This window comes from Pleurodeles waltl, chromosome 3_1, assembly GCF_031143425.1.
Source record: "Pleurodeles waltl isolate 20211129_DDA chromosome 3_1, aPleWal1.hap1.20221129, whole genome shotgun sequence".
Classification (NCBI taxonomy): domain Eukaryota; kingdom Metazoa; phylum Chordata; class Amphibia; order Caudata; family Salamandridae; genus Pleurodeles; species Pleurodeles waltl.
In genome coordinates this window covers 1,987,690,225-1,987,707,655 of record NC_090440.1, presented here as the reverse complement: position 1 = coordinate 1,987,707,655, position 17,431 = coordinate 1,987,690,225, and the positions used below count along the sequence as shown (strand labels likewise).

At 49.6% G+C, this 17,431-nt stretch overlaps 1 protein-coding gene across 1 annotated transcript in view; it reads left to right on the top strand.

The window, feature by feature from the left end:
• Positions 1-10,488: 10,488 nt before the first annotated feature.
• The window catches only part of TEX14 (testis expressed 14, intercellular bridge forming factor), a 1,009,455-nt gene continuing 1,002,512 nt past the window's right edge, over positions 10,489-17,431 (top strand). Inside the window, exons 1-2 of the mRNA XM_069221587.1 lie at positions 10,489-10,513; positions 10,745-10,859. Of these exons, the coding sequence (XP_069077688.1) occupies positions 10,489-10,513; positions 10,745-10,859 (140 nt within the window). The remainder of the gene's footprint in view (positions 10,514-10,744; positions 10,860-17,431) is intronic.

The window sequence follows — 17,431 nt, the reverse complement described above, 5'->3', positions numbered from 1 at the left end:
CTCTTTTTGCCGCTATCTTACCTCTAAGGCATGCTATTTCTTACTTTGAAATACTGCATACAGAGCCAACTTCCTACATATGCATCATGTATAACTCCCCTACCCCCAACCACCCCCACCGCATACTTCCACCCCTGAAGCATCTGTCACCCAAAAACCCAAACAAAACCTGGGAACCAAACGGTCTGTTCTGTGGTGTGGAGTTGTGGACCCCTCCATTCAGCCGGATGTCTGCAATCTAGCACCCATTCCCACCCGCACCTAACGCCAAACAAGCAGTAAGCGCCCCCAGGCTAAGTCTCCGGGAGGCAGTCTAGTTGTCTCACCCTTCAAGTGTGCGAGGGAGTCTGGCTGAGCCAGTCCTCCTCCACTGCCTGTGTGGGTCCCCGGACCACTGGGGAGCATCCAAGGGAGCTTTTCTGGTCGGATGGCTGGGCCCCTTCCACGATTCCTTAGCAGACTGGCTGCTTCGACCACTCCTCTTCCTGCGGCGGGACCTGGTGAGGACCCCTCCGTGCTAGCCGACCCTCCGCAGCCAGTCAGTCCCATGCTGCTTCAAGCGAGTCGACGAAGAAGGACTTCCCATCCTTAAGGACTTTAAGGCGAGCGGGAAAGAGGAGCATATAGGTTAACTGCATTGCCCTGAGTTTTTGCTTAACACTGGGCACAGTGTAGCCTCCCTAAGGATGGTGTTGGGTTCTTTGAAGTTCAGGAAGCGGGCGATCATTGGCCTCCTGGGTCCCCCATGTGATGGTCTGGGCGCGAGTGCCCTATGGGCCCGTTCAATTACAAACCAGGGGGAAAGGTGCTGCTCTGGCATCCAGGACCGAATCCAGCTCTCCAAAAACCCAAGGGCCTGGTTCGCATCCGCCCCATCTGGGAAACCAACGAAGCGCAGGTTCTTGCTCCTGGAGCGGTTCTCTGCATCTTCTGCTCGGCAGTGCAACTCACCTGTGGGGGTCAGGAGCTGTGCAGTCTTGGACTTGAGGTCTGCAAGCTCGTCTTCCGCCTGGGATATGCGACCCTCGACCTCTGTAATGCGGCCCACCGACATCCGCAGATCTTGTCGCAACAGGCCCACATCCTTGCGCACCTCGCCGATTTTAGTCTCTACCGCCAGTTGTGAGGACTGGATAGCGTGAAGGATCGTGTCCGCCCTGTCCACTGTAGACCCCCCAGATGCCAGGTCATTCACACCCTGGGGGGTCGTTTGCGTGTTGAATTGGTTGATGCGCTGCTGGGATGCCAGAGGCTGCCTGCCAGCCCTGTCTTTTCCCATATTGCCTCACCGGATCAAAGCTCCTTGGTGTCCCTTCCAGCGTTCTATACTGCTCTCCCAGGGCCGCCCCCTTCGCCGTCGTCTATCACCATGCTACGGAGGCCGCAAATCCAGGGAGGGAGCCTCTGCGTCACAGACACCCCCCCCCACCACCCTCCGCTCACCTTGCTCTCTAGCCGAAGGGTTGCCCTCCTGGGCGAATCACCCGATCACACCAGTCCTCTTGGTGGCTCCTTACCTGCTGCCCCAGCCTTCTCCACACCGCTCCACCTGGACAGCCATAAACTCAGGTCGTATGGCCCAGCATCTCCGCTATCAGTTCCCGCTGTGCCTGAGTACGCGCAGCCAGGCGCTCGTTGGGCCTTGGCCGTCTCACTGCGCCCAGGACTCTTCTCTCACAGTCAGGGAAGGGGGGCCCACCGTCTTCATCGGGCCCACACACCGCGCCGCAATAGGCGCCTCCTGCGGGGCCCCACAGCACCACTGGTCCCGGGACTTAGGCCCGACTGGCCGCCACCGCATCACTGTTCCTCAGGCCATGGCTCCTTGCACTGCTTCACACACCAGGGTAGGCGGAGCCTGCCTCGGGCTGCAGCCGCCGCTCACTTTCCGGCCTTTCCCAGGCGCAGGCCGGAGCCCGCCTGCCCTCCTGCCTACTGCACCTCCAGTCGTCCTTGGCACCCGACCTCCACTCCTGAGGGCCGCCGCCCAGCTGTGGCCGCTCCACTGAGGGCGGGACCCTGTCTCAGCCGTGGCTCATTGTCCTGAAGGCAGCCCCGGTCTCCAGCGGTGGCTGGGGCTCGCCCGCCCAGGCCGCACTGCCGGCTTTGTTTCCCCTCATCTCTTCCGCTGTTCCTCCGCGGCCCTCAACAGGCCCGCCTCCACCCCGGATATCACACCAGTCCAGCGACCGGACGGGGGCAGTTTGAGCATGTGATGGCTGGGGCTTCCAAACAGCAGATGACGGAGGGGTCCGGAGCACTCTTAGAGGTCTGCAAGCTTGTCTTCCGCCTGGGATGTGCGACCCTCGATCTCTGTAATGCGGCCCACTGCTGTCCACAGGTTTTGTTGCAACAGGCCCACATCCTTGCGCAACTCGCCGATTTTAGGGCCATATTTATACTTTTTGACGCAAAACTGCGCTAACGCAGTTTTGCGTCAAAAAAATTAGCGCCGGCTAACGCCATTCTGAAGCGCCATGCGGGCGCCGTATTTATTCAATGACGTTAGCCGGCGTAGGGGAATATGGAGCTTGGGCGCCCAAAAATGGGGCAAGTCAGGCTGAGGCAAATTTTTGCCTCAACCCGATTTGCGCCATTTTTTTCGACTCCCAACCCCCATTGAAATGACTCCTGTTTTAGCAAAGACAGGAGTCATGCCCCCTTGCCCAATGGCCATGCCCAGGGGACTTCTGTCCCCTGGGCATGGTCATTGGGCATAGTGGCATGTAGGGGGGCACAAAACAGGCCCCCCTATGCCACAAAAAAAAAAAATTAATACTTACCTGAACTTACCTTAAGTTCCCTGGGATGGGTCCCTCCATCCTTGGGTGTCCTCCTGGGGTGGGCAAGGGTGGCAGGGGGTGTCCCTGGGGGCATGGGAGGGCACCTCTGGGCTCCTTCCGAGCCCACAGGTCCCTTAACGCCTGCCTTGTCCAGGCGCTAAAAAACGGCGCAAAAGCGGCTGGACGTCATTTTTTTTGACCCACCCACTCCCGGGCGTGAATTTTGCCCGGGAGTGTAAATACGGCGCACATGCCTCGGAGTCACTTTTTTAGACGGGAACGCCTACCTTGCATATCATTAACGCAAAGTAGGTGTCCACGTAAAAAAATGACGCAAACTCCATGGACTTTGGCGCTAGACGCGTCTAACGCCAAAGTATAAATATGGAGTTAGTTTTGCGTCGGAATTGCGTCAAAAAAAACGACGCAATTCCGGCGCAAACAGAGTATAAATATGCCCCTTAGTCTCTACCTCCAGTTGGGAGGACTGGATAGCCTGAAGGATCGCGTCCACCCCGTTGACTGTAGATCCCCCAGACGCCAGGTCATTCACACCCTGGGGGGTTGTTTGCGTGGTGAATTGGTCGATGTGTTGCTGGGACACCAGAGGCTGCCTGCCTGCCCCACCTTTTCCCATTTTGCCTCACTGGATCAAGACTCCTCGGTGTCCCTTCCAGCGTTCCATACTCCTCTCCCAGGGCCGCCCCCTCCGCCATCGTCTGTCACCATGCTACGGAGGCCACAAATCTGGGGAGGGAGCCTCTGCGTCTCAGGCACCCCCCACCACCCTCCGCTCACATTGCTCTCTGGCCGAAATGTTAACTTCCTGGGCGAATAACACAATCACACCAGTCCTCTCTGTGGCTCCTTACCGGCTGCCCAGCCTTCTCCACACCGCTCCACCTGGGCAGCCATAAACTCAGGTCGTATGGCCCAGCATCGCCGCCATCACTCCCCTCTGCGCCTGAGTCTGCGCTGCTAGGCGCTCGTTGGGCCTGGGCTGTCTCACTGCGCCCAGGACTCTTCTCTCAGAGTCATGGAAGGGGGGCCCACCGGCTTTGTCAGGCCCACATACCGTGCCGCGACAGGCGCCTCCTGCGGGGCCCCAAGAGCACCACTGGTCCCGGGACTTCGGCCCGACGGGCCGCCGCCGCATCACTGCTCCTCGGGCCACAGCTCCTTGCACTACTTCACACACCAGGGTAGGCTGGGGCCTGCCTCAGGCCACGGCCACCGCTCACTTTCCGTCCGGACCCAGTCGCAGGCCGGAGCCCGCCGGCCCTCCTGCCTACCACGCCTCCAGTCATCCTTGACACCCGACCTCCACTCCTGAGGGCCGCCGCCCAGGGGTGGCCTCTTCGCCGAGGGCCGGACCCTGTCTCAGCCACGGGCCCATTGTCCTGAAGCAGCCCCGGTCTCCAGCGGGGGCCGGGGCCCGCCCCCCCCAGGCCGCACTGCCAGCTTTGCTTCCCCGCAGCTCTTCCGCTGTTCCTTCGCGGCCCTCACCAGATCCGCCTCCACCCGGATATCACACCAGTCAGGCGACCGGGAGGGGGTAGTTTGAGTGCGGGATGGCAGGGGGCTTCCAAACGGCGGATGACGGAGGGGTCCAGAGCACTCTTAGAGTGCGACAGCTATCTTGACGGCCAAGGCAACACCCAGTGCCATTTTTTAATGCCTGGGTCAGGGCAGGCGTTAGGGGCCCTGTGGACCCATTTCCATGGTCAGACACCATGGAAAGAGCCCCCAGGTGCCCTCCCCAAGCCCCAGGAACACCCCCACCCACATCAGAGGGACACTACAGGATGGAGGACCCCATCCCAGGTAAGTGTAGGTAATTAGAGGTAAGTATCTTTATTTCTTTTTTTCAAAGTGCCATTTGGGGCCCTGAAATGGGCCCCCCTACATGGCACTGGGTGCAGTGGCCATGCCCAGGGTACTCTTCTCCCCTGTGCTGGCCATTGGGGTGGTGGGCATGACTCCTGTCTTTTCTAAGAAAGGAGTCATGTGGTAAGGATGGTTTTGCGTGAAGAAATTATGCTAGGCTGGTTAGAGTCATTATTTTTTTTTTTACTCCAACCAGCCTAAGGTCATTTTTGGGTGCAAAACCCCCTTCTCTCATAGCGCCACCCCCACCAGGCTAACGCCAATTTTTTTATGCTAACCCACCCTTTGCTCCATTCCATTAATATGGCACCCAGCTGGCGTCCTGGAATGGCACAAGCCGGCGCTACATTTTTTACTGCAAAACTGCGCAAAGGCAGTTTTGTGTTAAAAAGTATAAATCTGGGCCTAACTGTATACACATCAGCAATCAGTAAGGAGCATAAAAACAACAAGCATTGGCAAAAGTATTAGAAAATAGTGAGGGCCCTAGGTGAGGGCCAAACCTTATACTAAGTAAGTGGAATGCGAAATACAGTCACCCACCCAAGGATGTGGAATCGTTGTAGAAGAGCTGGAGTAACAAGTAATCCCACGAGATGAGTACCAGAGTGACCCCCAACGACCAGGAGAGTAGAGATAAGTACCTGGTTTTCCCCAAAGCCAACAAGAGAAAAGTATTGTGCAACACCCAGACCAGACTAGAAGAACCCAAAGGTGGATTCTGACAAAAGAGGACCTGCAAAGGAAGGGGACCAAGTCCAGTTCGTGATGGAGTGTCAGGTGGTGGCAGGAACTACCACCCACCCTTCTCTGTATGCAGGACCAGGTAGATGGGGGACGAAGAAGACCAGCTGTGCGGTGCTGAAGATGAAGAGGAGTTCTTGAAGTGATGCAGACAGTGTCCCACATCAGCTGTTGGGTTGCAGTGGATCAGTGGTGCTGAAGAACCACCAACAAGCCTTAGCAAATGCAAAAGAAGAAAAGGACAGTTGCAAGGCTGAAAAGGACCAGCCAGATCCAGGGGACTCGACCCAAGGAGGGGAGTACGAAGGGACACTCAGCAGTCAAGAGGGCCCACAGAAGCAGTTGCAGCCCCCACAGGCAACCTACTGGCAGCAAGCACAGCAAGTCAGAATGAGGCCGAGTCATTACACCTGAAGAGGAGTCCCAAGTCGCTGGAGCAGCAGATAGGAGACTGTACTTTGCAAGAAGAAGTGCTGAGGGCCGGGACTACATGGAGCCTGAAGATCTCTTGGAGCAGGAGTAAACAAGCCTTGGTAGCTGCAAGAGTTGCGGTGCACAGGGGTACTGTCCTGCAAGGACAGGCAAGGGGTTACCTTCTCAGCAGCTGTATAGTGGGTAGAGAGGACAAGGCGAACCACTCCAGACCACCACCTGTGATGCAGGATCCACGCAGTTCTGGAGGAGTGCAGATCCATACAGACGGTCATAGATGCAGTTGGTACCTGCAGATGCAAGGGTGTAACTCCTTCACTCCAAGGGAGATTCCTTCTAGGTTCTTCCGGCGTCAGAGGATGCACAGCCGGGCAAATGCTACAGTTGCTTAAAGGAGCGAGAGAAACAATGTTGCAGAGTGGAGTTGTCGCTGAAGTTGCAGATTGTTGGTTCCTGAAGAGTCGAGTTGTGGTTCCAGTGGCCAGATGATGAAGTAAACGATGCAGAGGAGTCCTGGTGGAAACAGGCACGTTGAATCTGAGGACCCACCCAAGAGGGAGACCCTAAATAGCCCAGGAAGGGGGTTTGGTCACCTAGCAATGTGACTACCTATCAGGAGGGGGCTGTGATGTCACCTACCTGACCTGGCCACTCAGATGCTCCCAGGGGCTTCTGCATATCTTGGTTTCAAGATGGCAGAATCCAGCCGCCACCTGGAGGAGCTCTGGGCACCCTCTTGGGTGGTGATGGACAGGAGAGTGGTCACTCCTCTTTCCTTTGTCAAGTTTCACACCAGAACAGGGGCCGGGGTCCCTGGGCTGGTGCAAACTGGTTTATGCAAGGAGGGCGCCAAATGTGCCCTTTAAAGCATACCAGTGGCTTGGGAAGGCTACCCCTCCCAAGCCCTGTAACACCTATTTCCAAGGGAGAGGATATTACTGCCCTCTCCCACAGGAAAACCTTTATTCTGCCTTCCTCTGCCTTAGGTGGTCAAGCAGCAGGAGGGCAGAAACCTGTCTGAGGGGGTGACAGCATCATGGGCTGCCCGTAAAACCCCAGAAGACTGGTAGGAACAATGCTGGGGGTCCTTCAAGGAGCCCCGAGAGTGTATGGAATCATACAGCCAACACTGGCAACAGTATTGGGGTACGATTTTGACATGTTTGATACCAAACATCCCTAGGTTCGAAGTTACCATTATGTGTCCAGTACACTAGTAAACCGGCTTTCATGCACTTACAAAGTCCAGTGCAATGGAGTTGGAGTTCATAGGGGCACCTCTGCTCATGCAGAGGTGCCCTCACACACAGGGACCTGCACATTACCCTCTGGGGTGGGAGGGCCTACCAAAGGGGTGTGTTGCAGTGACCTGTTTGTGAAAGCATGCATGCACCTTTTCACGCAGGCGGCAATGGCAGGCCTGCAGACACATTTTGCATGGGTGGAACAATACATGCCGCCGCCCATGGGGATCCCCTAGAACCCCAGTGCCCTAAGCACCTAAGTATCATATACTAGGGACTTATAAGGGGGCACCAGTATGCCAATGGGTGTGCGAAGTCCTAGGCAACCAAATTTAGAGAAAGAGAGCACAATCACTAGGGTCCTTGTTAGCAGGATCCCAGTGAAAACAGTCAAAGCGTACTGACCGCAGGCAAAAAGTGGGAGTGATCATGCCACAAAAAGGTTACTTTCCAGCAATAACTACTGGCATTGTGTCAAAAATGTAGACCTCGAGGCAGGCATAACAGTGGAGCAAGTTTTAAAAATGTCCACATTTTTCAAACTTTGCATATTTGCTGCACTGTACAGCACACAAACAAAATGTGGGGAAAGTGTTATACCATTGGGTTTGTACTGGAAGGGTCCTCTATGCACCCTTGCACTGTGGCAGCAAAAAGAGAAAACACTAAGCAGCAGCTTTGGTTGCTGAACTGAGTTGCACCAAAAGATAGTAAATCTGTCCCTTGATGTTCTGTAAAAAAAAACGGAAGAGATAGGGTTGTAGAAGGTTCTATGGGACCCTGCTTCCAAATTTATGTAGACGCCTTTTTTGTTCCCATAATAACTACGGGACCCATTTATGAGACTGTTTTTGTTGCTTTTCCACCATGCAATGTGGTGCAAGAGCAATGCAAATCTTACATGTGATTTATGAAGCCACGCAAGGCCACTTTGTGTGGCCCCGAGTGGCTCCATTAATCTGGAGTAAGGCTGCGCAGCTCAAATCTCCCTGGGAATGCGTTCCATGGGTCTGAGCGTGGGTGTTCCCTTGCAACTTCCATGTTTTTGACGCATTCCCAGATTTACCAGAATTAGTAGACTTTAGAATATGTCATTAAGATACACCTTCTCTGGTGAGACGTAAGGAGGAGAAATATCTTCATTTCTCCTTGTTACTTCCTCTTTCTATATGACCTGCATTCTGCAGCACACATAATTAGAGCAATATACCTCTAAGGATTGTTTTTGTGCAGGAAGGTGACCCTTGGTGCACAAAAACAATCTTGCATGCAACTGACCTATTCATGCACTATGGTGTAAGGATGCTTGCATTGGTACTAGGCTGACCAGAAGACCACCAGTGCAGGGGAAAGGCAGGAGTGTGCTGTATTGCCTTAAATATGACACATTCCTGCCCTTTCCCTGTGAAGCAGCACAGAAAGGTGACTTTCTGTGCTGCAGGGCATCACATTCTCCTAAATAGGCCCTTAGGGCAGTGGTTCCCAACCTGTGGTACGGGGACCCCTGGGGGTCCGCAAGGCCTTCTCAGGGGGTCCGCGAGAGCTTAGAAAGTTCAAAAATATTAACAAATATTGACAAATTATGTCCCCAGCTTCCACTAATGGCTCAGGCAGGGTCCCCGGATTCCAATGATGATTTAGTGGGGGTCCCTGGGTTCCATTAATTTTAAAGTGGGGGTCCACAGAAATTAAAAGGTTGGGAACCAATGCCCTAGGGTTTTAAAATGTTACCAACTTTCCTAAAACCACCTGGGATGAGGAATAACTAAGGGGCCTATTTATGAGCCGGTTTTCTTTGCTCTTGCACTATGCAAGTGTTACCCCCTCCTTAGCTTGCTCCAAGAATGACAGGCCTGCAGCCTGCTTGCTGCACCTGGCTTCACCCGTGAGGCAATGGTTTCAACTAAGCAGGAAATTCAGGTGCTGCTCCAGAGTTTAGCAGTCCCTGCTGAACCACCCTTGTACTACCATAGTTCTTTGGGCGTGGTCTTCCTCTTATGAACCAATTGGGAAACAGTCACAAAAGACCGCAAGATGATCCAGATGATCTGCAAAGACTGTTCTCTTTCTGTCCCTCTCTCTGGAGCATCCTCCTTCTGTCAGAGGGTGCCCTCTAGCACATAACGTGATTCTGGAGATCAAGATCCTTGCCCTGCTGAACAAAAGGGCTATAGAACTGGTGCTTGTAGAAGAAAAGGACATGAGAATCTATTCACTTTCCTTCTTGGTCACCAGAAACGATGGGAGTTTATAAACCCCTTCTGGATGTCCATTTTCTGTACTTCTTTATTCAACAGAAAGTGGTCTGTGAAGGTGTTAACCCAAGTGCTATTTGAGGAACATCTTAAGCATGCAACGGCTCTTCTATATGACTTGATGTGAGGAAATGTGATTTATTTTATGGTGTGTTTGTGAGACTTTACTGTGTAATAAACTCACAACCGTTTCTTGGGTCCTGTTCGGCCGGTTTGATATACCTTAGTTCAATACTGGGCAGCTGTGTTATGTTAGGTTGTATTTTTTTTTGCTTCTAGCTGAGTTGTAAATTAGAGACTCTTTGGGGGATATTTATACTCTGTTTGCACCGGATTTGCGTATTTTCTTTATTTAAGCAAATCTGGCACAAACTTAACTCCATATTTATATTTTGACGCTAGACATGTTTAGCGCAAAACCTTTGGAGTTAAAGTCATTTTTTGCCTGCGGAAGACTAGCTTGCGTCAATGAGATGCAAAGTAGGCGTTCCCAGGCAAAAAATTACTCAAAGGCCCTAGCGCCTTATTTATCCTCCTGTGGAAAAATCACGCACGGGAGGAGAAGGGCCTTATATAATGGCGCTAAGCCTGCTTAGCTCCATTATTTAATGCCTTGGTCAGGGCAGGCGTTAGGGGACCTGTGGGCCTTTTCCATGGTCAGAGACCATGGAAACAGTCCACAGGTGCCCTTCCCTGCCCCCACGGACACCCCCACCCACACCTGGAGGACACCTAAGGATGAAGGAACCCATCCCAGGTAAGTCCAGGTATGTATTTGTATTTTTTTTTTTTTGCAAAGTGCCATGGGGGGGTCAAACTTGGGCCCCCCCTACATGGCACTGTGCCCAATGGCTATGCCCAGGGGGCTGGGGGGCATGTCTTATGTCTTTACTTAGACAGGAGTCATGTCCATGGGGGTTGTGCAAAGGAATAACGACACTAATCAGGGTAGAGTCATGTTTTTTTACTCTAACCTGACTAGCGCTGTTCTTTCACGCATAACCTCTAGTTTCCCCTATGCCTCCCCCACCCGGTTAGCGTCAGTAATTTCGAAGTTAACTGGGCCTACCTACGGCTAGCGTCATAGCTTAAATATGACGCCAGTCTTGGGTCCAGGAATGTCGCTAGCTGGCTGTATACTTTATGACGCAAACCTCGGCCAACGCAGGTTTGTGTCAAAAAGTATAAATCAGGGCCTTATTTCTGTAATAGAATCGTACTTTTGTACTAACTGTGTCTCTCGTCGACTCCTCCGACCCTCAAGCACTCTCCATCTATGCAATGTATCAGTCTACATAACTCCCATTGCTTCAAAGATTTTAATGTGTTACTTTCTTCAATGTGTTTTATGTTTCTTCAAGTTGATAATGTGTATCATTATTGTTATTTTTCTTTCCAGGTGCATGTCCTGATACAGTAAATTCTTTAGGACAAACAGCTCTTTTCACTGCTGCACTGCTAGGTCTTTCTAAGTTAGTTGATGTGCTGTTAGAATTTGGGGCAGATCCTAACTAGTAAGTGTTCTACAATTGTTAAAATATGAATGATAAATGTTCTAGCCTATTTTGTTTATGGTGTTATGTCATAGAAAGTCTCTAATTTGCTGTGCATATGACGTAATTTACCACAAATATGTTAAGAGCTATAAACATGTACAATTGTAGTTTAATTAATTTTAATTATATTTATAAAATGCAGAACATACATTTCAAACAAGGATCTTTAACCACAGTGCCCAACATACATATGACATTCCGCTTGAGGCAAGAATTTCCAACACAATTCTCAATAATTTGACCTCCAGTACAGTGCACAGTCCATCCACTTCAATGAGGCTGATGTCTTTTTGTGTTTTGCTAAAGCCCCTGGCTGTTCCAGACTTGCAAATGAACTATACAACTCATCTGTGGTGCTAAGAGGATATACAGAGTTGGAAAGGAAAGAAGGATGAAGGTCAGCATAGTGGGAAGTTAGATGGCCCAAAGAATGGAAACAAGTGTCAGGAGCTCTTTGCCTTGTGGGGCACAGCATAGGTTTCAACTGATCTTGAGCAGCCAGAAGTCACCATTCAGGTTGGTGTTTTTGTTGGACAGTGTTCCTGGCATATTTCATGTGGAGGGACTCCTGACGTTTCCTGCAGTCTAAAGGGCTTATTTACAGTCACCTTTTTGGACGCTCCAGTGATGCATAGTTCAGAGCCATATCTACAAGGCCATTCAAAGCCACCCTGCAAGTCTCTGCGTTGCCTCACACTGCGTCGGGACACGTGCCATGGGAGTTGCTATAGGTGTTCCTACTCAACACCCATGGATTTTGACACTGCCCCTGATTCACAACATTGCTTAAATCTGGGGCAGCACTAAAGCGTACGCCTCCCCAGAGCAGCTCTAACGAGGAGAAATGTTTTACAATGTGTGCTGGCTTCCTGCACATAAACAATCATTCATGCTGTTTTGCTCTTTCTATGTGTACTGCAGAATGCAGCACACATAGAAAACGCATAAACGAGGAGTAATAAAAGTATTTCTCCTTGTTGCGCCATGCTAACGCCACCTGTGGGGTGGTGTTAGTTTTTGGGGCTGGGCCAGATTTATGATTCATTGTAAATCTGGGGCAGTGTCAAAAGCAATGGGTGTTGCGGTGGAACGCCAACAGCAGCACCCATTGCACGCCCCTCAGCCACAGAAACTGCGTCGGAGGGGCCCATAATTACAAAGTGGCATTAAGCCACAAAAAGTAGCTTATCACCGCCTTGTAAATATGGTGCAGTGCACAGCGCCACAGGGTTGTCACAAAAAGTGACGCTTCGGTGGCACTAGGGGCTTGTAAATATGCCCCGTGGTTTATTACATGGTGTGGTTGTGAATCCTCACTGTCTAATAAACTCAGGACCATATTTATACTTTTTGACGCACAACTGCGCCAACGCAGTTGTGCGTCAAAAATTTTAGCGCCGGCTAACGCCATTCCAACGCGCCATGCGGGCGCCTTATTAATGGAATGACGTTAGCCGGCGCTGCGGATTGGTGTGCGTAAAAAAAAATGACTCGCACCAGGCAGCGCCGGAGTATGGGAAAATGGGGGTTGTGCGTCCAAAAACGGTGCAAGTCAGGTCTGAGGCAAAATTCAGGCCTCAAACCGGATTTGCGCCATTTTTTTTGAAGCCCAACCTCTATTGACATGACTCCTGTCTTAGCAAAAACAGGAGTCAAGCCCTCCACATGTTCAAGGATTAGACACTAAAACAAACAAGATCCACTGGAATGTTCCAGAGATACAAATACTTAAGAAACCTGTAAATCACAACTTTTTAGTCAAATACAAACAAACATTGGCAAATTCCACAAACTTTTCAAGAAATCTTGCATCCAAGGTTAGTGCAGTCACTCACGGATTACTTTGGGTGATCAAATCCGGAAGGGGGGCGAGTCTGGGGGACCAACCAGGTCAGAGAGGACAGTTACCTCAACAAGAAAACTGTCTCCAGTCCAGTTTCAGCATCAGTGGCAGCTTGCCATAGATTCCAGTGTCATGGTCCTGATGCAAGAGATACAGGCTTCTGAAGATGCTCAGGATGCTGTATTCAATGTTTGAGTTGATCGGTGTCTTCCTGAGGCTACAACACAGTGGGGCAACTTTGGCCACATGGGCTGACATCACTCGAAGTCCAGATGAAGTCCAGCATTGAACTGTTTGCCACTGGTCTTCCATTCGCTGGCTACAACAAAACTAGTAATTCTCTTCTTTTGATGATAGCTTTCCCTCTGGGTGATGAAACTGCACTCTGTTGTCTCTCCCCGGTCTGTCATAATCAGATGCAACTTCTTGAGCAATGGGTCTCTGTTTCTAAGGCTGCCATTCGGAAAAGAGTGACTTCCAGAGATCTCAGCTACCACTGTGGAAGGCATGCTTCCTCACCTTTTGTGGCCCTGGTCCTGCAATAGGAAGTGAGCTAACTGACTGGGTGCTTGGGGTCGGATACTCCTTGAGACAGACACAGTCCTCTCTCCTCTTCACTAGCCTAGGGAGCAGCAGGTGAAGTTTAATCTTCAATCCACCCATTTGCAAGGTCAGCAGGGCCGTTCTTCCTCAGTCCTTCCTCCAATAAAGATGTCAACTGAAGTCTGGTGGCCACGGATGCCACTCTTATGGCCAGAAAGTGCCCTCAGGGTAGATGTCAGTTATTAGCTAGTGGGGTCCGCAACTACCTGATCACATCTTCCTGTGTTATAGCCATCCCACAATGACGTGTTCAGTCTAGTCACAAAATGGCAGAATCCCTCTCTCTACTTGTGGAGCTTGTAGTCTACCCCATGGGTGTAGCTAACTCTGAGCAACACGTCCACAGGAAAACCGGTCTGAGGGACTTATTTATACTTTTTTGGCTCCATATTTGCGACATTTTTTTACGAAAAAGCAGTGCAGACTAACAAAATACAATTGTATTTTGTAAGTTTGCGCCGATTTTGAGTAAAAAAACAACGCGAATGCGGCGCTAAAAATGTATAAAGATGGGCCTGAGTTTTTCCCATGATGTCGCTGAATCCCTCCGATCCACCTAAACAACGCCTGTTTGTGTTTGCTTGCCATTTAAACTTCAAAGGTTGCATCCCCTTTGAAGCTTGCCTTTTGGGCTCATAACCAGGCCCATAATTATGGAATTTGTGGCGCAGTGCCGCAAGTCACCTTGCTGCATTGCCTTGCATCACAGGCAAAGGACAAGAATGCACTACATTTATCTACTACGGTGCATTCCTGTCCTTTCCTTCTGCGCTGACGTCATTTTGGCAGGCTAGCACCAACTCAGGCATCCTTGCACCATGGTTCAATGGTGCCTGCGTTACCTACCTGCACGAAGACTTTTCTCTCTTTCTGTGTGTGCTACCAAATGAAGCACACAAAGAATTAGGAAAAAAGCTAAAAGAAATAAAGATATTTCTTCTTGTTATGCCTCTCCTGGGAAGGCATATCTTTTTGGAACATTCCCAGGTTTACCAGGTTTGGTAAATCTGGAAAGGTGTTGAAAACCATGGGAGTTGTGTGAGAACACCCCCACAATGGCCATGGAACGCCTCCCTTGAGAAGAGTAAGACAATGCCTCGATTTGCACTTCCGTGCTATACTCCATGGGCCAGATGTATGAAGAATCCACTTTCCGATTCGGTAATAGCGATTTTTAAGAAATCGCTATTTCTGAGTCGAAAAATGGTATGTATCATATTTGCGAATGTGTTATAGCGATTTCTTAAAAATCGCAAGTGCTATTACCGAATCGCAATTTGCGATACAGATCCCATTCGCACCTAGGCCCATATTTGTCAATTTTTTGCATTTCCCAAATTACGAATTCCTAACTGGAATTCACAATTTGGGAAATGCAAATCCCAGGGTGCGGGGGGCCTAAGGCCCCCTCTGCTGCACCCTAAAACCTTTTTTAAAGACATGTACTGTGCACACATGCTAAAGGGGCATGTGTGCGTTACATGTCAATTTAAAAAATGCATTTTTAATGCATTTTTAAATTTTGTACATGGTTACCACCAGGTTTTGCTTGGTGGTAATTGCGATTCCTTAATGCCCAATCACATTAAGGAAAAGCTTGATACATGTGCTTAAAAAATCGCAAATAAGGATTTTGTATTTGCGATTTCTTATTTAGAGAATCACAATTTGCGATTCTCTAAACGAGCTCGCAATTTTAAGGAATCGCTATTTTAGCGATTCCTTAAAATTGCATAGCGAAAGCCTTTCATACATAATGAAAGTCATTTTTGCATTCGCAAACGGCCGTTCGCACCATTTGCGAATGCAAAAACGCTTGATACATGCAGCCCCATATTTGTTAAACCTTACAAAGCCACACACAGTGGCTTTGTGTGGCTTAAAAAATATGACTTAGCGCTTTGCGCTATGCATGTACCACCTCTTGTGGTGCAGGCATGTCGCAAGCCGCTCACAAATATGCCCCCCAGTGTGTCCTTTCCTGCCAGGCCACGGGTAGGCTCTTTGCAGGGTTTCCTGGGAGTTGTTCACACTTTTCTTGAGGAGGCCAGAAGGCTGTCTTGAGGGCAGTCCTTTGGTGCAACTGTCAACAGAAAACTTTGGGCGACAACGTGGCAATTTACTAAAGTTGCACTTTACCCACTAGTGACCGGGGGGGGCATATTTATCAAAATTTTGTGTCCCCCAAGCGCCATGCAAGGTAACCAAAGGGGTGTGCAAAACCTAAGTGAAATTTACCAACCCACACAGGGTTACCTTGCGTGGCCCTGGTGTGCTTGGTAAATATGGAATAATGCAAGGCAGCACAAGTTGTAGCCTTGAGCTACTCTGTCTCAGGGAAGCATTCCATGTGTGGAGCGTGGGTGTTCCCACGCGTCCATCCATGGATTTTGGTGCATTCCCATATTCACCATAAGTGGTAAACAGGGCCAATGGAATTATGTGATTGTACAGCTGCATTAATTTTCACATAATTATAGATTTGCTGCATTTGCCACATAATCCATCATGTGCAACATAATCGAAAGATTTAACAACAACAAAAAATTCGAACTCAAAAGTTACTATAATACAACAAACACAAGTTGCTGCACAGTGGAAGGCCTTTGCAAAGCTGGATTGGTCATTTTTTCTGTTGCTTATTGCTATATTAATTAAACTGGTACTAATGAGGTGCAACCCATAGCCAGAGAATGTCACCAAGCTGAAAAATTACACCATAATGAACTAATGCTATTACAAAATGTGCTGCATTATGCTGCCTAATGTCTTTTCTTACTGCATAATTTGCTCAGCCCTGTGCATTCCTATCCTCTCCCTTTCATGCAGCTCAGCAAGGTGTCTTGCCGTATTACGTAAAACAGAGATACATATGCCCCTAAATTTAGTATGACCATTAAACTATATTGAATGCACTGATTCTGTGGATAGCTTGACATACCAACTTTAGTAATCCCATTAAGAATTTATCAAGGTTAATATGTCAGCCTCTGACTCTGCACTCACCACTTGGGCTACTAGTCTTTCAGCAGTAAAAATGAAAATGTTAGTAAAAAGGAAAATGTTCGTTTTTACTTTTCGGACCTTAAAATATGAAACTACAGGTCCAGCCTTTAGGACTCAGTAGGCCTACTGTAGGGGTGACTTACCAATATTTAAAAAAGAAGGCTTGGGCGTTGCCATTGCTTGAAATGGCAAAGTCGAATTAGCAGTTAAAAACTGCTGTGCCAGTCAGTTGTGGAAGGCTGGGAGTCATTATTTTGCCTTGTCATACTCGGGGTGGCATCACGAGTGGCACAACTAGTGTTGGAATCCACGAGAGACACTATACCTTCCAGGCCTCAGGTTCCCCTGGTACCATGTGCTATGTCAAGTTATGTCAATTACGGATTCTCAAATTAAATAGGTACCTTTTTAAGGGTCAGAACACATGCACTGAGACCTGATTAGCAGGGTTCAGGGCATTTCAGCATCAGTTCACCAGTGCCTAGTAGTCAAATGGGGCAAAAGGTGTGGGAGAGGAGGGGGATCTGAAAAAAAGCCTTTATTCACACTTGGGCTTCACCTCCAATGTCCAAAAGCCCCACTTCACTCCAATGCAGGAGGTGCAGTTCTAGACAAGACGCCACAAGATCTTTCTTCTCCCTAGAAGATCATAGATATTGGCAAAATGATTCCCAGTTTTCACCTAAGTGTCTATATAGGTCCTACCAATCCTATTGGTCTTATGTTTGTTCAGCCTCTTGGCTGCATTCTTTCAATTGTGTAGGCCAGGTGACGAGGGCCCTCCAGTGGTGCTTGTTCAGCAGTGGCTCCAACATTAATGGATCCTCTTAACTCAAGTGCAGCTATTCAAGTCAGTTTACCCAGACCTGCATTAGTGGATAAAATTCTCCAGTCTAGAGGTGGGTGGTTCGTTCAGCTCTCCATAGGTGCATGCTACTATGGTCACAAACGTCCTTATTGGGCAGAGACATCTATTAGAGCGGCATGGTTGTGTAGACTATTTGATCCATGTCAGATTAGCATCTGCACATAAAGGTGTTGGAGCTGCAGAAAAGACATTTATCCCACCTATCTCAGA